General features: G+C 40.1%; 2 protein-coding genes across 6 annotated transcripts; both read left to right on the forward strand.

Moving 5' to 3' along the window:
- Positions 1-374: 374 nt before the first annotated feature.
- Positions 375-16,171, forward strand: LOC117449698 (forkhead box protein P1-B-like). 5 transcript variants are annotated; one of them, XM_034087520.1, is made up of 16 exons: positions 375-470; positions 3,066-3,206; positions 7,970-8,086; positions 8,180-8,269; positions 9,490-9,610; positions 10,023-10,125; positions 10,242-10,352; positions 11,914-12,001; positions 12,366-12,443; positions 12,542-12,743; positions 12,949-13,025; positions 13,118-13,219; positions 13,362-13,489; positions 14,314-14,368; positions 15,120-15,280; positions 15,364-16,171. In XM_034087520.1, exons 2-16 carry the CDS (start codon positions 3,081-3,083, stop codon positions 15,515-15,517), a joined length of 1,713 nt encoding a protein of 570 aa, XP_033943411.1. In that variant the 5' UTR covers positions 375-470; positions 3,066-3,080; the 3' UTR covers positions 15,518-16,171. The 5 variants fall into 5 exon arrangements, with proteins under 5 accessions (XP_033943411.1, XP_033943414.1, XP_033943409.1 ...); XM_034087523.1 differs by having other exon boundaries at positions 12,542-12,737; XM_034087518.1 differs by having other exon boundaries at positions 7,970-8,269.
- A 1,229-nt stretch (positions 16,172-17,400) lies between these two features.
- On the forward strand, positions 17,401-19,597 carry mdfic2 (MyoD family inhibitor domain containing 2). Its single transcript, XM_034087904.1, has 2 exons — positions 17,401-17,694; positions 18,619-19,597. The coding sequence occupies exons 1-2, from the start codon at positions 17,475-17,477 to the stop codon at positions 18,879-18,881; spliced, it is 483 nt and encodes a 160-aa protein (XP_033943795.1). The 5' UTR covers positions 17,401-17,474; the 3' UTR covers positions 18,882-19,597.
- Positions 19,598-19,936: the final 339 nt, after the last annotated feature.

Below are 19,936 nucleotides of genomic sequence, written 5' to 3' on the forward strand. Positions count from 1 at the left end.
GCATAAAATGGAAATACTCAAGTAATTGTTATGCGTTTCAGGTTATAAGAATGTACAAATAACGAGACATACCATTTCAACTAAACCAGAAGGCAAGATGAATAGTGATATATTTAGCTACTGACATGCATTTCTTTAGCTTTGTTGGCTTATTTAGCTTTATGAATCTGACTTTTTTTAAATAGGTCAACCATAAACTGTTCATCATTACATTCCAACTAATTGACAAGATGTTCACCCCCAATAATAATTGCATTGGTTGATTTTGTATGGGCAAATTAAATAGATACAATATAAATACTTTCTTTAACTGAAGTCTCGCGTGACGTCACCAATGTTTACTTTCACCTAAGCCACGCCCTCTGTTAGCAACTTGTGGCTAGCTAGCTACAGGGGAAGGAGGCAGAGCTCAGAGGGCTGATCCTCAGACACCACGCCGAGCAAAAGTCTGTCCGCCCGCACACAATTCGGTGAGTAAAGCTTAGTTAAACAGTGTGCTTACACTCACTGGAGTTATTTTAACGTTGGATTTAATGTGATATTACGGGGTGTCAAAACGAATGGCTGAGAGAAGCGTTTCATACAGGCTAGCGTTAGGAAAGCTAGCTTTTGTTGTTCTGTTAACACAAACGTTACCTCCCCGTCGCTCACTATTTGTTATACTAGCTAACATGTGTTCTTCAAAGACAGCCTACTCTATGATATTAATGTTGGTTAACACAGCTTTAAACCTGCTCTTTCTCGGTGTTAGTGTCTAGTTAAAGGCTCAAGTCCTCATTGTAGACCTCAGACTGCAGTCTACGGTTGGCGTTAACGGATATTGACTCCATTCATATCAGGCTAACTTAGTGTAGCTATAATGTACCTGACGTTACTTCAGATAACGATCATTAGCAACGTAATGTACGCACCTTATAAGCTTTAGGGTTTGATTGTCTGTCGAAATTGTGTCTGGAAGTGTTGCTAAGTAAACTTCAGACAGAATGAACCAGCTTTAATCAGATTTCATTTAACGAAGATAAGCTGAGGTTATAACTTTCTACGGTATTACATCTTCAAGGTTATCGACATTTGTAAGATTGTAAATGATCGCACTGACGAGTATCAGTCGACACCGAAGACTACAACAATGTATAATGAAACCAAACTGGTTAAGTGCATTAAAAACTAAATTATCAGAGGCTTTTGTGGTTATCAGTTGTAGTTATAGGTAGGTTAATACACTAACCATAGTTTGATAATAGTAAAGTTAGGTATCAGTGGGAATACTGTATTAAATGTGAAACGTCTTAGCTTGTTACAAAATGCTCATATCATAATGCACTGCTGCAAATACATCTCTATGCAATACATTACCAAGGACACCATTTGTCCCTGAAAGCTGATGTAAAAATGTTTGGTCTGCAGTATCTGTAAATGTGAACTTGAGCAAAAATGTGTTTCTGATTTTTTTTGGGGAATGTGTTTGTATAAATGTTAACCAGTTGGTATCAACAAATGTTAGCATGATTGATTTAAAAGTATATTTTTTGTTTATTTAAATTGCTTTAGTTTCCTTGTGTTTAAATGGTTAGCCTTATCCATTGATTGATGATGCTAACTAAAAGCTTGTGTGAAACCATTTGTCCAAAACGATATTCTTAAGAAAAAGGGTGTATATTGTTTACTCATTCCTAGGAAAGGCCTCTCTGCAGGGTTTCCTCTGCATTCTTTGAAGAGAAGTGGCCCCCACTGCTGGAGGGTTGCCCCTGTGTTAAAAATAAATAAAGTAGAAATGAATCATGTACTGATTACGCAGTTCCTCTTTAAAAACGGTTGCACTGCAGCATGACTTCCCAATGATCATATTATTACAGTATCCAGATAAGGCTGTTTGTAAAATGATGCATAGTGGAACGAATGTGGCACGGGCCCAGTGTTCATCCTGGCTCTACAACCTTAATCACCCCTGGCGTCTTCAAAAATGTCTACAGGAAAGACTGGCCTTTGTCTTCAGAAATAATCCTGATCCTGAAAGCAAAAGTAAACAGAGTGGAAAACCTCAACCAAATCTGCCTCTTTTGATTAGATATGTTTACGATTTGGATTGCAGGAATTACCTTTGTTTTAATCGTCTAAATGATGACGCGTTGCTGCAGCTAGACATAACTAACTGTTCAGTAGTCACTATTCAGACACATGCAGGAAACACTGGGAGCTGTTTTCCTTCTTCCATTTGTAACTGTAAGTCTTATAATTTCTTCTGTCAGATGTTGCCCAAATGTTGATGTTGGCTTTCAGTGGGGCTCAACTGATTGATATTTTAACAGATTCTCAATATGTGAATGTGATAGTTGGGGAAGCCGAAGAATAATGACATTATCCTTGAGGCTCGGTGGTCTTTTTCATTGTGTAGGTTTCCATCTACTCACATTATTTGTTTGCCTGCTTTATTTACCTTTGTTTATGCTGCTTAGCTTTTACCTCAAACACGCCCAAGCTGTATACATAAAAGCTTATTTGTGCATTGTACGACTGCCACAGCCGTTTATCGCACCACCTGGTTAATGGTAAATTGTTCCAGAAGGAAGATATGTTTGCACATAAACACAGACCCAGGGCCCCTGTGTTTACAGTAGTCATGGCAGCACTCGGTTATTCAACAAATAGACCTAACATGTTCCTCTCTCACTTGTTGAAGAGAATGTTTGTCTTGCTGGGGAAAGCTATAACAGTGTACTTCTTAACTTTTAGTACGGTCCGTTTTCACATTTGAGGTTACGTTTATTAATTTGACATGGTGATCGACTGTGTTATTGGTTCCTTCATTTTGATATTGTTAAATCTTTCTAAGAATGTCACAACAAGTAACATTGCATGTCACTTGTTGTACTGTGGGCAACTTGGGGTGAAGTGTCTTGCCCAGGGACACAACGACGTGCTGACGGCAGTGGGGGTTGAACCTGTGACCACCTGACACAACCCACTGCACCACACGCCTCCCCCTTATCTACTCCCTGCATGTCATTATTATTATTGATCTGCTTTATCCAGTGGTTTTCGTTCATATGCATTTCCTTCCTCAGGTCATTGGAGTCCAGATGCATGAGTCTGGGTCAGAACCCACAAGCCACGTTATTCCAGCGAGTCAGACAGAGAACGGGAATACCATCGAGAATGAGAGTGGAGTGAGGGGCAGCCAGACTCCTCTTGCCGAGGCACCAAGGGTCAGTCACTCCCAGCTGCAACACACAGATTTTAAAATCAATATTTTCTATAAAAGTTGCAATATATGTAGGGTTTTTCTTTGCATATTGCACCAAAATATGAAACCTTCCAGTATTGTGAAAACACTAGATGCTATACTTCAGTTTTATTTGATTACTTCAAAGGGAAATTGAGCAACAGTTATTTTGATAGCTGCATACTTTAAACCCTTTTAAGCCAAACTTTTCAGGCATTTCCTGGATCCAGCTTACAAATGTGAAAGTGTAATTCTTTTGTTTATGTCTAACATGATAGTAAACAGGATATCTTTGCCCTTTGGACTGTTGGAGACAAACCAAGTAGTTTGAAGATGTCGCATAGACCTTAAGCAATGGACTTTGTGATGTGAAAATACTAATGCATGGATATTAAGAAAACTATTTGTAGATGAATCAATAATGAACATATTTTGAATTTGCATCCCTTTTCTTACATTGTTGTGAGATTGTCCTCTCAGTGGAATCAATAACATTTACTATAGCATATTGATGACATTTTGTTGAATAAATCTAGGTTCTAACAAATGTGTGTTGGCATTAAAGAAAAGGAACACGTTTGTGTGCTCCGATCTAGTCTTGATTTCTAACTGTTTGATTTGAAAGTGGGCCATTAAGCCCCTGTCACACTGTCCCGAAATTGACACCCGGTGGAAACACGAATATGGAATTGTGAATTTCGCACGAAGATGGCCCCGAACCACACACGAAGGCAACATTTACATTACATTTAAGACATACAACTGCAATGAAAGTACCAAAAACAATTATGTTACAGTACTATGATACTGCACTGATATCTTCAGACTTTGTTCTTTACTTTATCCGTCTTTATATGTAGAAAATATTAAGTTTTCTCCGTAATGTTGTTTCCATAGCAACAACTTCCTGTCAACTCTCCTTCAAAATAATATATTATATCCTTTTCAGTTTCACAGAACACAAATTGGGTTATTTACATAATATGTTTACATGATTTTGTTGTGCAATAAAACAACCAGATGGACACACGATATAGGAAATGTTCAAATTCGGCTGTGATCGTAGCAACATCGGGCCGTTCGTGAGGGCATCTTAAGCCATCGTATGACCGCCGGCGGAGTTTCTCAGGCTCCGGCAGCAACTTCGTGAGCGGAGGCAAAATCTTTGACATGCCAAAAAATAGCCGAAGGACCTTGCGAAGGTTCATTTTCGTGTTGAATTCGTGTATCAATTTTGCCCTTCGTGAGGGCATCTTGTTATCATCGGTGCCATCGGGCATTCGCCCCGATCAGAGTGAGGGCGAATGCACCGATGATAAGTTAACACGAAGATGACACGATTCGACAAGATGCCCTCACGAGTGCCTTACGAAGTTGCCGCTCACGAAGTTGCTGCCGGAGCCTGAGAAACTCCACCGGCGGTCATACGATGGCTTAGATGCCCTCACGAATGGCCCGATGTTGATACGATCAGAGCCGAATTTGAACATTTCCTTTATCGGGTGTCCATTTCGGGACAGTGTGACAGGGGCTTTAAAGAGAACCGTGACAGTCGTGAGGAGTGTCTGCTTGTTTTGCTTCATGTGTTGGTTATCAACAGTTTCTTGTTTTAAGAAAAGCAATGTTCCGACGTCACTCGTGGCTGCCGGAACTCACAGTGGACTTATTTCAGACCAAACTTTTATCAGTGTGCTGATTCATACATAATGAATAGTTTGTTGCAGTCCTGAAGCAATGCTGTTGTTTTCAGAAAAGCTTTATTCTGCAGTTCTTTTACTTTGTGGTCACACCATACGGCTGCAGAGAGGCATGTTTGTTCTCAAAAAACAACTATTGCAACGGATCCTTCTTTTACTTCACTAAAGTGTTCATCCCCATTAGTTATTCCACATTTAAATATACAGTATGTAATGCTGGGCTGGTATACACACATCATATCTGCTCTTGTCCGTTTTTGAGAATCTGGGGTGTTTTGTCTTGTAACATTGCAACCTTGAACATTTCACCGTGAGTTTCTTAGGTTCTCCAAACTGCCGTGTTTTATATTTCTGCTAGAGAGGGGATGGGGGAGGTTTTTCTGAGGCTGGGAGGGGGGGTGGGGCGGGGGAGCCGGCTCTGCTGGGCGGAGGGATCAGTGTCATATTATTAGTTTTGTTGCTCACATCATGTAGGTTAGTGGAGCTAGACAGGCAGAACATTACTGCTGAGGAGAAAGACAGACTTTTCAATGGAGACTATCAGGTTGGTCAAACTCATTTATTTAATGCTATTTATTTAATCATGTTTTATTATTTAATTTTGAAGCTTCTGTGTTTGTCAATGAAATCGAGCTTGTATTTTGTAATTACATATTTTTAGATCCCTTCATTTTCAGTTGAATTTATTACTGAATATATCCATGTTTTTTTTGGGCCACATCCGTTGTGTTGCGCCGATTGAGTTTGTCTTTCAGTGAGTTTGTAGCGTTCCCGTTTGCCGTCAGTCATCTCAGAGTTCACAAGACCAGTCTTGCAGGAACAGATCCGTGTTTACACTCAGTTGCTCACTGGTATGACTTTCAACAATAACAACAACAGAATATGTTTGGACTTGCTGGCTACCATGGCAACAGGGATTAGGCAGAGGCTGTTGTTGTGTTGATGGTGTCCACAGGAAAATAGAGGGGGCCAACTGGCTCTCTTTGTGGGATAGACCTGTTTTCACTGCTTTGTTGGCCACCTCTGGAGCATTGCATTTCATAAGAAAGGACAAAGTAGGAGGCAGTCGTCTGTTATTGTTAGCGCAAAGCCTGTGAAATTCACTGTCAGTTTGTTTACCCGATTCAAAACAGACCCTGCCTGGGAGAGACATGTTTGTTTGTGATTCAGACCTTAATTAAAATACGAATCTCAAGTTCTGTTTTCATAAACAGGCTCTGTATGCTTTTTATATTCATTATTTATATGTCTCTGCGATTTTGATTACTGTTTGTGTTTACTGTAAACAGCCCTCTAGCTGTGAGGCTTGACAGGGAGGGGGGTGGTGTGGTAATTGCTGCGTGCCTCACAGAGGATGTTGTTGTTGTTTTTGTAGCACTGGTTGTTGTTGTTGTTTTGATGGAGTTCTAATTCCCTGAGGTCATCCAATGTTGTTGTTTTTCTAGGCTTCATTTTGAGCAGAAGTGGGAATATAGTCAGGTTCAGTCTGATAGATTGACCTGTGAATGGTGAATAATAAATAATAAGCAGAACTACTGTGAGTGACTTTAGTTATTTATAAAGCTGCAACAAACTGCCAACAGTGAAGTCGACCAGCGGAAAATGTTGAAAAGAAAAAAAGTGGCATTTATTATGATAGTTGAGGTTTATTCTTTTTTTTTTAAACCATGTCAGTCATTTGCTGGTTCACACATGAGGTTTTAATTCTTTAATTTATCATAATTTCGTATTTAACCAATTACTTTTATGCTTAGGACTGTTGCTCGGACAGAACATACTTCTTAAGACGTACATTGGGCTGTGGGAGGTCATATATTTTTTTTCACGATTTCTTTACATCGTAAAGATGAAATGAATAATCGATTGAAAATTATCATCATAATTTATCATTTTAAAAAAGGCAGTTTGATATTACTTGTGTGTAGTAGTGGGTCCCTTCTAGTTGTTGTCCATGTACTGGAGTTTACAGTAAACCCACTAAATGAACACAAAGGCGATAACAGGGGAAAATAAAGAACAACATGTTGACTTGCACTGATATAACCTGTTTCCTGCAAAGCTTTTAAACAACAAATTAATTGGTTTTGATTGGCTTGCTTTTTTTTCATGTTCATAAAGTGAAGTGTTGTGACTATGCAATTGAACTACCTTTTTATTGGACCTACTATCATATTAACCAAGGCTAGCATAAAGGTGGTGTAAAAACAAACTGTTTATACAGATCAGTGATGTTGTGTGGGAGACATAACACTTTTACGTGACCTCGGGTCAGCTCAGCAGTGGAAGTGTATTTTGACCTGTTTGTTTCAGTTTAAGTTGAACTTTGGATTTAATTATTTTGGATACAAGAATGCACTACTACATGTTTTCCTTTTTATCCTGCCACACTTTCTGTCACAGGAAAACATTTCCCTTGCGAAGTCTTCGTCTTGCGTCTGTGCTCTTATTAAAATCTATTTTAGAACTCTGTAAACATGCATAACCAAAAAGCAGGTTACTCCTTGATAGTTTGTTGATTTTCTGCACTCTAATACAGCCCAGATACTGTAGATTGAATATTAGCTTGTATGCGCAGAAAAACACCCAGAACAGCCCTTCTATAATGTATAATGTATTATGTGTTTATTTCAACAAGGACCATGCATACAAATACATTAATCTCAGAAAAGAGAAGATATGAATTATGCCAATTATATGCTCATTTCCATCTGCAGTCCTCAGGCCGGTACATAACAATCAACAAAGACTAAAAACATTGCATAATCTCTCACACAAACAATTATAAGACATGATTTAAGTACAGGTCAATAAAATAATACATAGTACAGTTAAAATATAATATTACAATACAGTTAAAATTGAAAAACTCAATTACAGTGTAATTAATGTTGGCACGACTGGTTACTTAATATCAATGTTTTTGCACCATAAGAGAATTAGTTAAAGTCAGGACAGGTTTTTAATGATCCCTTCTACATATATACTTTTCAAAGGCTTTTATTTAGTTCTGCATTATGGATTGTAACTGTTGTATCTGTGGATGCTGCAGTTTCCAGTGTCAGTCTCCATGATGACCCCACCAGCAGAGGCTCCACAGCAGCAGGTCCTCAGTCCCCAGCAGCTCCAGGCCATGCTCCAGCAGCAGAAAGCACTCATGTTACACCAGGTAATGCATGGTTCAGAATGTGTTTATCAAAGCCTACATGACACACGATGCTTTTTATTTATCCTTGCTAATATGTCATCAATGTTTTTGCAGCAACAAATTCAAGAGGTCTTCAAGAACCAGCAAGAGCAGCTAAATATCCAGCTGCTGCAGCAGAAGAATGCTGGGATTGTTAGTCAAGAGGTAACTTTGTAGTCAGTATCGCATTGTGTTTTATCAGTTCATGATGGGAATACTTACTTAGAATTTTATTTTGGACATATCGTAAACCCTTGTTAACATTTAAACATTCTTATTGTCTGTTAACGGCTAAACAGTTAATTATTAATATTGCTAGTTAATGAATATTTGATTATTTCCGTGGTCATGCAGCAAAGATAATTAGTTCCTGAATTGGGTGTTATTCTACTTCAGTGTAGTTCAGTAGTACAAAAGGTTATAAGACAAATACATTTAAATTATAGTGATTATAATTGAAATGATCCTGATATATCACGTTCAAACTATCCAGTTCTGAGTGAGGGTGAAACTGTAACAGTACTAGTCCATAATCACGTAGGAGGTGCTTTTAGCTGTGGGAGGCACTTATTTCTAATGATTTCCAATTAGTCTAAAGGCAGTTGCGTGTTGTTAGTGGAACCATTTATGGTGCATCGCATGTTCAGGAACTACATGTTGCTCTGTCACACAACTCACACTTGCAGTCATTGACTGAGTGTCCTGTGCATGCGTGTGCTTGACATGTTCAGTTAAAGGAAACATTGTAGACAGCCGGTTGTAGAGTCAAGAAAACAATATTTAATCTGCTCTTAGCGAAAACATTTGCTCTGTGTTTCTTTTGATCTATTTAGATAAAAACAAAAGTGGCTATTTCTTCCATTAGATCTTTTATACACAACTGAAATGGCGAAAATACTAGTAATGCTAGTTTCTGATCACAATAATTGACCAATAGAGAATATAATGATACAAATAAGCTGCATCAGACCGCTCAAATGGATGCTTGTTTTTTCCATACATAGCTAATGACATTAGCTGATTTCATTACCTTTGTAAGCTACTGTAAGGGATTGGACAGCACCGGACTGTGTGTGTGTGTGTGTGTGTGTGTGTGTGTGTGTGTGTGTGTGTGTGTGTGTGTGTGTGTGTGTGTGTGTGTGTGTGTGTGTGTGTGTGTGTGTGTGTGTGTGTGTGTGTGTGTGTGTGTGTGTGTGTGTGTGTGTGTGTGTGTGTGTGTGTGTGTGTGTGTGTGTGCAGTATGATGATAAAGGTCTTCTAAAGGACATTCTCTATCATATCGTCTTGTTTATCTCGGATCATCACTGAATCAAACCAAGCTGTATTCAGCACGAGGCATAAGGACAGTGTTTTCTAACAGATGTTGTGTCCCGTCTCTGTCCCAGCTGACAGCGCAGCAGATTGCCATCCAGCAGCAGCTCCTTCAGATGCAGCAGCAACATCTCCTCAACCTGCAGAGACAGGGCCTGCTGTCCGTCCTACCCAGCAGCCCCATCGCACTCACAGGTACGCTGCGTACACTCATTACTGCCTAGCTTTTAAAAAAACACCTTGAAATGCTTTCAGGTAACACGACTGAGCCAAGGACTCGGTTTAAATGACCCTTTTAAGTGTTAAGCTGACCAATTTATATCAATAATGGTAGCCTTATAACAGAAACACCTCTCAGTCTATCGGCAACACAGACTGCATCTACCAAAATGATCATAAAGTGAATTCAACGTCTCTCTAAAACAGTTTCGACTAAAACTGATGAATAAAACCTTCAAGTAGATGGGTTTTATTGCTAGACGGTCTGCTTTAATTTAAGCTAACTGTACATAATAAACTCCTCCTTAAACTAAGAAGTGACTCATACAAGCGTAGTAGGACCCGGGTGTATTTTAACACAAGAATCTATTTATAAATACTATTTCAGGCTGTGATGGTAGCACTCTGTCCACCGGTGGAGACCCCAGAGAGTCTTCCAGTCAACAATCCTCTACCAACGGTCTTCACAGTTTGCTGAGGAGGAAAGAAAGGTACTGCCCTGTCAGAGCTTCAGTTTCTACGAACCCTGTTTTTATTGTGCTTGAGCTGTGCCAACATGTTGTCTCTAAGAAGTATGACTAATATCTGAACTTTGTACTCGTTGCAGCAGGTCACTGGATCTGGAGATCACACAGAATAGCCATGCCCTCTATGGAAATGGCATGTGTAAATGGCCCGGCTGTGAGACTGTGTTTGGAGACTTTCAGGCATTTCTCAAGTGAGTGAAAGTGTGCATTCCCCTGAAGCTGGCATAATGTTTACTTAGGCCCGGGCACACGAGGACGAAAACGGTCGTTTGCATTACTGTTTAGTGTCATATAGACCGTTCGGCCACACGAGGACGACCGAATACGGCACTAAACGACTGAGGAAACGATAACGGGTCCCAAGGTGGATAGAAAGGCATACGCAACGCTCTGGGGGGTCCAACGGCTCCGTGTGTACGCCCTATGATCATTTTCTGATAATGATGAGGCAATAGCCCCGCCTCTCCCCACCTCTGCTGCTCACCCCCGCGTCAAAGTAAACTGCACACTGAATTCAGATTATTTATCTTTCTCTCGATATGGACCTAAACACGAGTGAAGTCTAATCTGACAGGACGGAGACACGCAGCTCTGCTCACCTGCAGCTCCTCCCGCTGCAGCAAAACACACACTTCAAGTCAGATCATCACCCTTAGCTATTTTAATTACCTCTCAAACTCCCTAAACTAGTTATAAATATGTTATATATATATATTTTTACTGTCGGCCGGGTCACTCATTACTGGATGAGCTGCTGCATGAGACAGACACTGACGCTGTCCGAAGAGAGGGAGGAAAAAGAGAGGCTCCGTGTATTTTATCATTATATTATATAGAGTCGTTATTCATTTGTTTTAAAGCTCAATAAATAACAAAGAAGACCTTTGACCGGCACTTTTATAATTTTGTCGGAAGATTTAAACTTTAATACACGTTGACTGGCGAAAAACTCTGCCCGGTTCCCTCGACCCCCACCGCGGAGAATAAACAGAAGGGCAACCATTACAACCATGCGTCAGCGCCACGTACATGTACTGCAGCTTCTCCAGCGGTTGGAGCTAAACGGAGCGGTCTCGTGTGGACACTATCCGGATAACTATTGCGTGTGGACGGAAGCTTTTTTGCGTTTGCGTTAATCCTATGCGTTTAGCCGTTTTCGTCCTCGTGTGGCCGCAGCCTTAATGATATAGTCATCTAGACCAGTGCTTCTCAAAGTGTGGTCCGCGGACCACTGGTGGTCCGTGAGCGCCCCCTAGTGGTCCGTGAGTATATTGGTAACATTTCACATTTGAAATAAATAAATAAATTTAAGTTTTCCGCACTCTCGCGGGAATATCTCCGCTATGGAGCGAGCTTAAGTTTCACTTTCGATTGCATGATATAGCCCAGCGCAACACCTTCATCACACATGTGGCCACTTGTTTGTACCATTTTCAGGCGATTTGTAAAAAACGATGTGTTTTTGGATATTTGTGGAGTTAGGTGGTCCGCGAGTTTTTTTTTATTGGTTAAGTGGTCCTTGGTATGAAAAAGTTTGAGAAACACTGATCTAGACACAAGAGCCGTAAATCGTTTCCTGTTATTTTACAATCATTTATTTACACCCCTGTTTGTTACGTTAAGCCCTGGGATGATTTTAATATTAGTGAGTTGAAATCAATATCATTTTAGATCTAATTATTACGATTATTTGCCATTATCCTCTTTGTTTTTCGTAGAGTGTGAAACAATTTTGTATGCATTTGTCTGCAGGCATTTGAATGTTGAACATATACTGGATGACAAGAGCACAGCACAGTGTCGTGTGCAGATGCAGGTGGTTCAGCAGCTGGAACTGCAGGTATGCTTAAGAATGTAGTATGTTTCGATTTTTTGTTTTGTTTTTATATTTCTCATTTTAAAATACAATGACTAAAGGGACAATATATTTTTGATTGAATGAGTGAAATATACAGTCCTCTTTTAGACTATTGCCAAAGAAAGGGAAGAGTTTTTTTATAAACTCTGACAGTATATGCAGGAAGTGTTAGCAGTGGTGGTTTGTTTTCACACCAGGCCTGGAAACAGAAGTGAGTCTCTATAGATAATAACACTTCTCAGGATGCTAGAAGTATTCCCACACCAAAATGTCATTTCCTCACCTAACACAAGCTGTGCATTCAGCAACTCTCTCACTTCTATTCCTGTGTCCCGCTCTATCGCAGTTGAAGAAGGACAAAGAGCGGCTGCAGGCTATGATGGCTCATCTCAAGTCCTCTGAACCCAAACCCACAGCGCAGCCTGTAAGTACCTGCTGCAACGGCTTCCTTCAATTAAGATAAATATTGCTTTGTCTACAGTAACGCTGACATTCTGTACATAACTGCTTTGTTTTTTTCAGGTGAATCTGTTGCCCAATGTGTCCTTCTCCCAGTCAACAATGCCCAAAGGCCCTCCTCAGATGAGTTTGTCTCAGAGTGCCACGGCTCCCTCCACCCCCCTGACGCCGCTCTCTGAATCCCCCTCAGTCCTCACCGCCAACAGCATGTTCACTGGGACCCCCGTACGGAGGCGCTACAGCCGCTCCGTCAGCCAAGGTAACGGTGAGACAATTTTTCATTATTTCCATTCTTCTTTTTTAGCTGAAACATGTCTCTGCAAAGATGAACACATGTCTAAGAGACACAGAAAAGTGGCTTATAAGTCACTTCTATTTTCATTGAATTGGAAATGTTATCATCTTTGTTTCATGCTCTTTCTGTATATATGTTGGTGAATAAATATAGTTTTTTGTATGTCTTTCCACAGATATAGTTGATAATAAGGAGTTCTACTTAAGCACAGAAGTTAGACCGCCATTTACATACGCATCCCTCATAAGACAGGTAACATTCACTTTCTCTCTTTTTAAACTTCCAATGCATAAAGAAACAAAATAGATGTTTTAATATCTCATTGCTCTTTCTTTCTCTATCAGGCAATATTTGAATCTCCTCGCAACCAGCTGACGTTAAATGAAATCTACAACTGGTTCACAAGAACCTTTGCATATTTCCGGCGTAATGCAGCTACTTGGAAGGTATGAACTGAGTTAATGTCTTTTAGATTTTCATCAAAAAACAGAAGAACTCTCCAGAAAACATTTGGTTACATTTCATGTAACTACATGGATGCAAATAACTAAATAATCCCTAATTGTAATCTCTTCTTTAATCTTCCAGAACGCTGTCAGACATAATCTCAGCCTCCATAAATGCTTTTTACGTTTGGAGAATGTGAAGGGAGCCGTGTGGACAGTGGACGAGATCGAGTTCCACAGGAGACGACCTCAGAAGGCTGCTGGTACCGGGTACGTTCGCTCTCACCCTGGGTGGTTTTCAGATTGAACTACAAGTCTGATAAGCAGGCCATTTCTGACCTTCAAGCCCCACCTGAGAAGTACACACAATATTTACTGTAAGCAAGTCCTAAGTCCACCAGCGCCACAAACAAAATTAGATTTGGCATGTTCAAACAAGCAAATGGGTGCCTTTGAGAGCAAAGTGATATTTCCCACAACCTTGATCACTCAGAAACACTCCTGTCAGCAGGTGTTTGAAAACGCCACGTTATTGTGTTATTCGGCTTGTCATGCCTTGTCACGGTGACTCAGACACCTAACTTGTGTGTATTTAATGAAACTAACAGACCTGGAAGCAGAGTGTTTGTTGAGGCAGATGGTCACAGTGCCATAAGTTTAAGGGTATCCCATTAAGCTCCACTCTCCTACAGTATGTTACTGTTCCTACACCAGTCAGGGAACAGCAGCAGATTTCCCTCTGAAAATTCCCTCCCAAAACGCCTGTAGAAGAGGGCTTAAATATTACTTCATGCATAATATCAAAGTAAAGAATATAAATGATCTTAACCATTGAATGAACCATGTAGATATCATGGGGGAAAACTGTTCTTGTGCGGTGTAGAGTTGGGACTAGGATAAGTGAAAATGAGAGTTCAGACTGATATTTCACTCATCTAACATTAACCTTTACGGCTGCTACAGTCAGCGAGCACCAAATATTGCTCTTAACATAGTGCCAGCCCAAATCTATGATGCATATCTCGATCCCTTAAGGAGTTGATTCTGAATTAAATATAACTTTTTGTCGCTTTTCTCTTTATCTCTATTTATAGGTCCTTGCAGAAAAACTCACATAACAACCAGAGCGTATCGGGGTCTGCTCCTCAGGTAAGACTGACTTAAAGCCCTTTTTTATAATATAAAAACTGAAATGTGTTAAATTGTTATACGACACTATTTGCCCATACTTCATAATTCTCATAATAGTCTGGAATGTTCTCGACTTTATCTGATACCTCATTCACACCAACGCAACTCCGGTTCAAGCTCCGTGCTAGAGCTTTTCAGGTTCAGAACCGGTTCTTCGGTTTAGCTCCGGCTCTTTTCACACGGCCCAGAGTCCGACTGGTGCTGCGTCTTTGCGTCATCGTTTGCGTCATGACGTAACCGTTTGCGTGCCTGCTTCATAAAGCCAAACCGCGCGGAAACCCCTCACAGCTCACAACAACAACAATGGCCGATTGTGCTCCCGCTTCCTCTGTACCTCTTCGGAAGACCAGATTCCCAGCAGGTAGCTGGTCTCTTCAGTGGACCACTGCTGCTTGTTAAGTTTCTCCATCGTTGTGTACAAACTGGATAAAACGCGGGCTTTTTGTTGTTGTTCAGGAGTTGATCCCGCCCCTGCCCCCGCCTCGACGTAAGCGTGACGTATGCAGTGCTTTTGCTCTAGCCGGACAATTTTTTGGTGCTTGAAACGAACCGGATTCCGGAGCTAAGAGGCTGCTCCGCTGCGGTGTGAACAGGAAAACCCGGTGCTTTTCAAGCTCCAGCTCCGAACCGGCCCTGAAACACCGTTGGTGTGAATGAGGTATGTAATGTGTTGCTGCAGTGTGATAATGAGAATTTTAACTTTTTTCAGAGTGGTGGTCTAGACGGCAGCAACTGTCTCTACAACCCTCTGGGCAGCATCCCATTTCACTCGCTGCCTCACCTCCTCCAGGAGCAGATGAATGGAGCCCTGGTTAATGGGTCTGGATACCAAAGTGACAGCAGCGCTACACAGTCCCCTCCACAGGCTTTGTAAGTGTCCTCTCTGGAGCTACATGATTGAATGTAATTATGTGATCACAAGTCCTGATTACACGTTGTTTTCCCTGACACAGCATTAAAGAGGAGCAGGAGGATGAGGAGATATGTGAAGGTTATCCCTACGAATCTCCGGAGAGCACAGACGAGCTCGGCCACAGCCCGGAGATGAACCACGATGAACACATGGAGCTGCCCAATCTTCATTTCGATCGCGTGCCTTCTCTCTGACCACGAGGTCCAAGACTCTCCACTGCGAGGCCGCCTCACTCACAGCCTATGTGACTTTATATTCCCAAAGTTTCCAAAAAACTACTGCTTCATTTACGTAACCAAACACTCTCTTCCAGGGGACATTTTTTATCATCATTTGTTTCATTTTGTTCTTAATATAGTTATTTCTGTACAGTAGAGTGAGATCACAAAAACCCGTTTGTGAAGCTGTCTCTTAATCATTTTCTTATTTTATGTGTGTACACAAAAGGACCAGGATGAGCAGAGAAGCCAAAGGAAAGGGAACAAGGCTAGTTAGCACTTCACAATGAAAAGCTGCCCCCCTCTGTATTGCTACTTAATGCTATGTTGGGGCCCTCACTACCTGATTTTATTCTATTAGTCATAATATATAAAAAAGAAAAATGTAGAGGTAAAGAAAGAGGTTGCTTTTTAAATGAAATTATTCACTGCCAACATGATCTGATATTTGTATTTAAAGTATAATCAATTGATCAAAAGAAAACGTAGCTTCTTTATACTCGTTAGTCTATTTTTCATTCCCTCCACAAACATTGCAGAATTCGCTCTTATCGAGCTTGTAAGAGTAGATAATATAGATTGTTGTAAACCAATGCATCTATGAATAATAAATCCCTCATGAAAAATGTGTATACTGTTTGTGTCTTTTATCTATTTCTATGATTGCTTTGACGGTAAACGGTGTCTCACATCATGACATTATGGCGCCTAACAGCCCCACTTCTCTCAGTAATGGAAGAGAGAAAATGCTCTGGCTGGCAAATTTTCCACCGTGGTATGTTGACGTTTTTATAAACGTTATCAATTCAGCCGTTTACCGTCAGCAGATGAAGCCCTGGTTGTGGCAACGTAATACATTGCAGAAGAATCATTACATATAAATGATATTGTTATCTGAAATCACTCGATGTATGTAGGTGTTTGATAAGTGACTCGGCTTGACTTTCCATTGACATAATTGAATGGATCTGACATACATTATGAATCACAGATCTGTAGTTGTGCCTCCTGATAGGCGGGTATTGATTTATGTGGAGTGTTCTCACATTGTGGGTGTGTGCATGATGACGGGAGGTACTGGAGCTCACAAAGGGGTTCACAGTCGCTGCTGCTACCGATCCCACTGTTGGATATTTAACCAATAAAGACAGGTAACCTTAAAGTAAATATTTTTGACAGAATTAATAACTTTTAATAATGGGGTTGGTTCGTGTTCTACCTTTGTATGCAGGCACATTTATTGCATGATTCCTTCACTTAACAGGAAAACAGGATGTTGAGATGTATTGCTGTCAGTCTTCAGTGAAGCTCTTTAGGTGATTATGATTATTCAGCATGCATGTGTCTCACTGTGTATTTTCTCCACTCTGCATAAGATGACCGCTCATGTAAAGCTCCCTGTGAATACTCGGGATGGATTGGAGCTTGAGAAAATAGAGGACCATGTGTGTGATGGTATGTTGTTTTTGTCTGATCAGGCTAAATACCGCTTGGATTAAGTTATTGTTAGTCACAACCAGAATAAAACTGCAGTGTGATTGATGGACGCTGTGCGGAGGAGTATATTTTCACACCGTATTCATTTTCCTCCTGCCCAATTCAATCCAGGAAACTAGATCCAAATAAAAGCTTGCAAATCAATAATCTCTCCTCGCTGAAGTTTTATTGAGCAAGCCTCCATTATGCGCTTCAGGTCTCACCTCCCTGAAATACTGCATGTTAATGGTGCTCTGAATTATTAAAACTGCCCCCTAGACTTAGAGGATGTGAGTAACTTATCTAACTTGGCGGATGTGAGTAACTTATCTAACTTTGAGGATGTGAGTAACTTATCTAACATATACAAGACTGTGAGGGGAGCAGTCACTTCTCTTTTATGATTTTTTCCCCCTAAATCATTCATTCTTTCAAAGGCAGCATCCCTCAGACGGTGATGGAGAATCCACCCAGAAAGATGACGGGCAGGTCGGTCAGTGCGGTGTGCAGACTGAGCACCATCTCAGAACAAGACAAGCTAGACACCGATCCCAGTTCCAATGATCCCCTGGGTGGCAGTAAGTGGGGCGGATCCGGCTTCTCCCTGTGTTCGGACAAGTTGAAGAACAGCAGCAGTCATTTGTCCTCTGGTGATTCATACCAGCCGGGAGGTGGAGGTACTGTTTATATTACTCCTTAAATACAGCAATTGATGACACCCTGAAACTGTAGTGTTATTAACAAGATTAGGAAGGGTGTAGTTGAGATTTATATTTATGTGAACTGGATGACTCTTTTAGATTTCACACTACGCAATTGTTAGAGGAATTTCGTTTTTTTCTTTCTTTGTAGACCAGTCAAATTCATTTAGAAAGCACATATAAAACAAAATAAATAAATATAAAACAAAATAAATAAATTATCAATGTCAATTCAATAATACAAGTAAATAATATCTATATATCTATAACACAAAAAGCATGCATAAACAAAATAAATAAAATAAAGATAATTAGATAAAACCAAAAGGTGGTCAGGCATGTTTTTTTGATGATAATAAATAAGATCTAAACGGAATAGGTCTTTACACGGGTTTCAAAGGTATGAATGGAGAGTTAGAGCTTAACAATCTAATTGCTTGGAGGTGAAATAAGGGATGGGTAGTTCAGAAATAAAACGGTCAATGCTGTGCTTTAACAATCATTACAATTATCTTTAAATACAATATGTACTTCATTGGGAACGGATCAATTTCTCTTTTTTTTTCTTTTTTTGAAGCGTTTTCTGAAATGCTGTAGCGCTTTCTGAAATGCTGTAGTGTTTTGTGAAATGTTGTTTTGACTTGCACTTCAGGGCCACTGTAAGAAAGCACATATTAAACAAAAAAATATAATGCTTTACGGAGAGCAAAACAAATCTAATTGCTGGGAGGTGAAATAAGGGATCGGTAGTTCAGAAATGAAACTGTCAATGGAGTGCTTTAACAATCATTAAAATCGTATTTAAATATAATCTGTATTTCATTGGTAACTAGTTTAATCATGGTCATAAATGTTTCCTCTTTTTCATTTTCCCTTCTTCTACCTCGTCACTGCCTCCAGATGACTGTGCAGGACTTATCCTCGCTTGCCTGCATTGTCGTTTCCATGAGTTTATGGTTCTCATACCGGATACATGCGAGAGGGCCTTGAATCGCTGTTTCCCCTCATACAAATACATCACAGCGTTGAGTGAAAAAGATCAGCAGGGACAGGAATGCTGCAATTACAAGCTGGAGCTGGACTGCAACTGCTGTGGCTCCTGTCAGGATGCTGGAGAACTCATAGAGCTGGCCATGGAGATATCAGAAGTCTGCTATCGCTGAGAAAGGACTTCAAACAAAACCACAAACATTATAAATCGTGAATGCTCAATAGACCTAATTACTGTCTTGTCTTATAAACATGTGATGAATTGCCTGAATTGTTAGTTTTTTTTCTTCATGTTTATAAAGCACTGAATGGTTTAGGACCAAGATACATTTCTGATCTTGTGCTACATTATGAACCATCCAACATTCTCAGGTCTTCTGGGATGGGTCTGCTTTCCCGCCTCAGTCACTTAACTAAACATGGAGAAGCAGTGTTCAGTTATTATGCTCAATAGATCTGTCATTCGTCATTTCTAATGTTACTGTTGCACTATATCTTAATGAATGTAATCTTTTTGTAAAGCACTTAGACCTGCTTTGTGAAGAAATGTAATAAATAAATATACTTGCCTTGCCTCATGGGAAATGCATATGATCTGTAACTTTTGTGCTTCACCATTACTTCAGCTGGTAACAACTGCCACCCTGTGAAATCCTGTGATGAGTTGGTTGTTAAATAAAAGCCGAGAATAGCTAATTTGTTGTCAAAGCCACACTCAAGAACTTCCCTGTGTGTCATGCAGGAGAGGAGAGTGTACTTTGAACCGTTTCCATGTCCTCTTGACTCACATCCAGTACCTTTTCAGTGTCGCTCCATAAAGCATGACATGTCGCATATTGGATGTTAAAATCTAAGTTTAGAATGGAAATAGCTTCATATTATGCATTAAAGGGACTACACTATAAGGGACTATGTATTATTAATAGGTTTGAGTCCGTCTCTTTTTCTGCAAATGTGTTTTTGTTTATAAAAAAAACTTCGAAGATTCATTACACTCTTTTTGGGGAACCATATTTAATGAAATCTCACAGTTGATCCGGCAGAACCAGAGATATTTGAGATATTCGACACACTCCCTTATCGTATAAAATGTTGCCAGGAGCCATAAACAAAGATGAGTAGTATCCTACTACTCATCTTTTTTCATACCTACTAATAGTAGGTATGAAAAAAGGAGGTACGGAAAACTCACTACTTCCTTATCCCCACACCCTCAGATTTTGTAAAA

The sequence above is a fragment of the Pseudochaenichthys georgianus genome, chromosome 7 (genome assembly GCF_902827115.2).
Source record: "Pseudochaenichthys georgianus chromosome 7, fPseGeo1.2, whole genome shotgun sequence".
Classification (NCBI taxonomy): Eukaryota; Metazoa; Chordata; class Actinopteri; order Perciformes; family Channichthyidae; genus Pseudochaenichthys; species Pseudochaenichthys georgianus.

Bases quoted from the DNA above. Each gene is read 5' to 3' on its own strand.
- LOC117449698 (XM_034087518.1), top strand. From the start codon at position 3,081: ATGCATGAGTCTGGGTCAGAACCCACAAGCCACGTTATTCCAGCGAGT. The intron at 13,026-13,117 runs GTAACATTCACT...TTTCTCTATCAG, and splicing joins ACGCATCCCTCATAAGACAG to GCAATATTTGAATCTCCTCG. The intron at 13,220-13,361 runs GTATGAACTGAG...TTAATCTTCCAG, and splicing joins GTAATGCAGCTACTTGGAAG to AACGCTGTCAGACATAATCT.
- mdfic2 (XM_034087904.1), top strand. From the start codon at position 17,475: ATGGAGAATCCACCCAGAAAGATGACGGGCAGGTCGGTCAGTGCGGTG. The intron at 17,695-18,618 runs GTACTGTTTATA...CACTGCCTCCAG, and splicing joins ATACCAGCCGGGAGGTGGAG to ATGACTGTGCAGGACTTATC.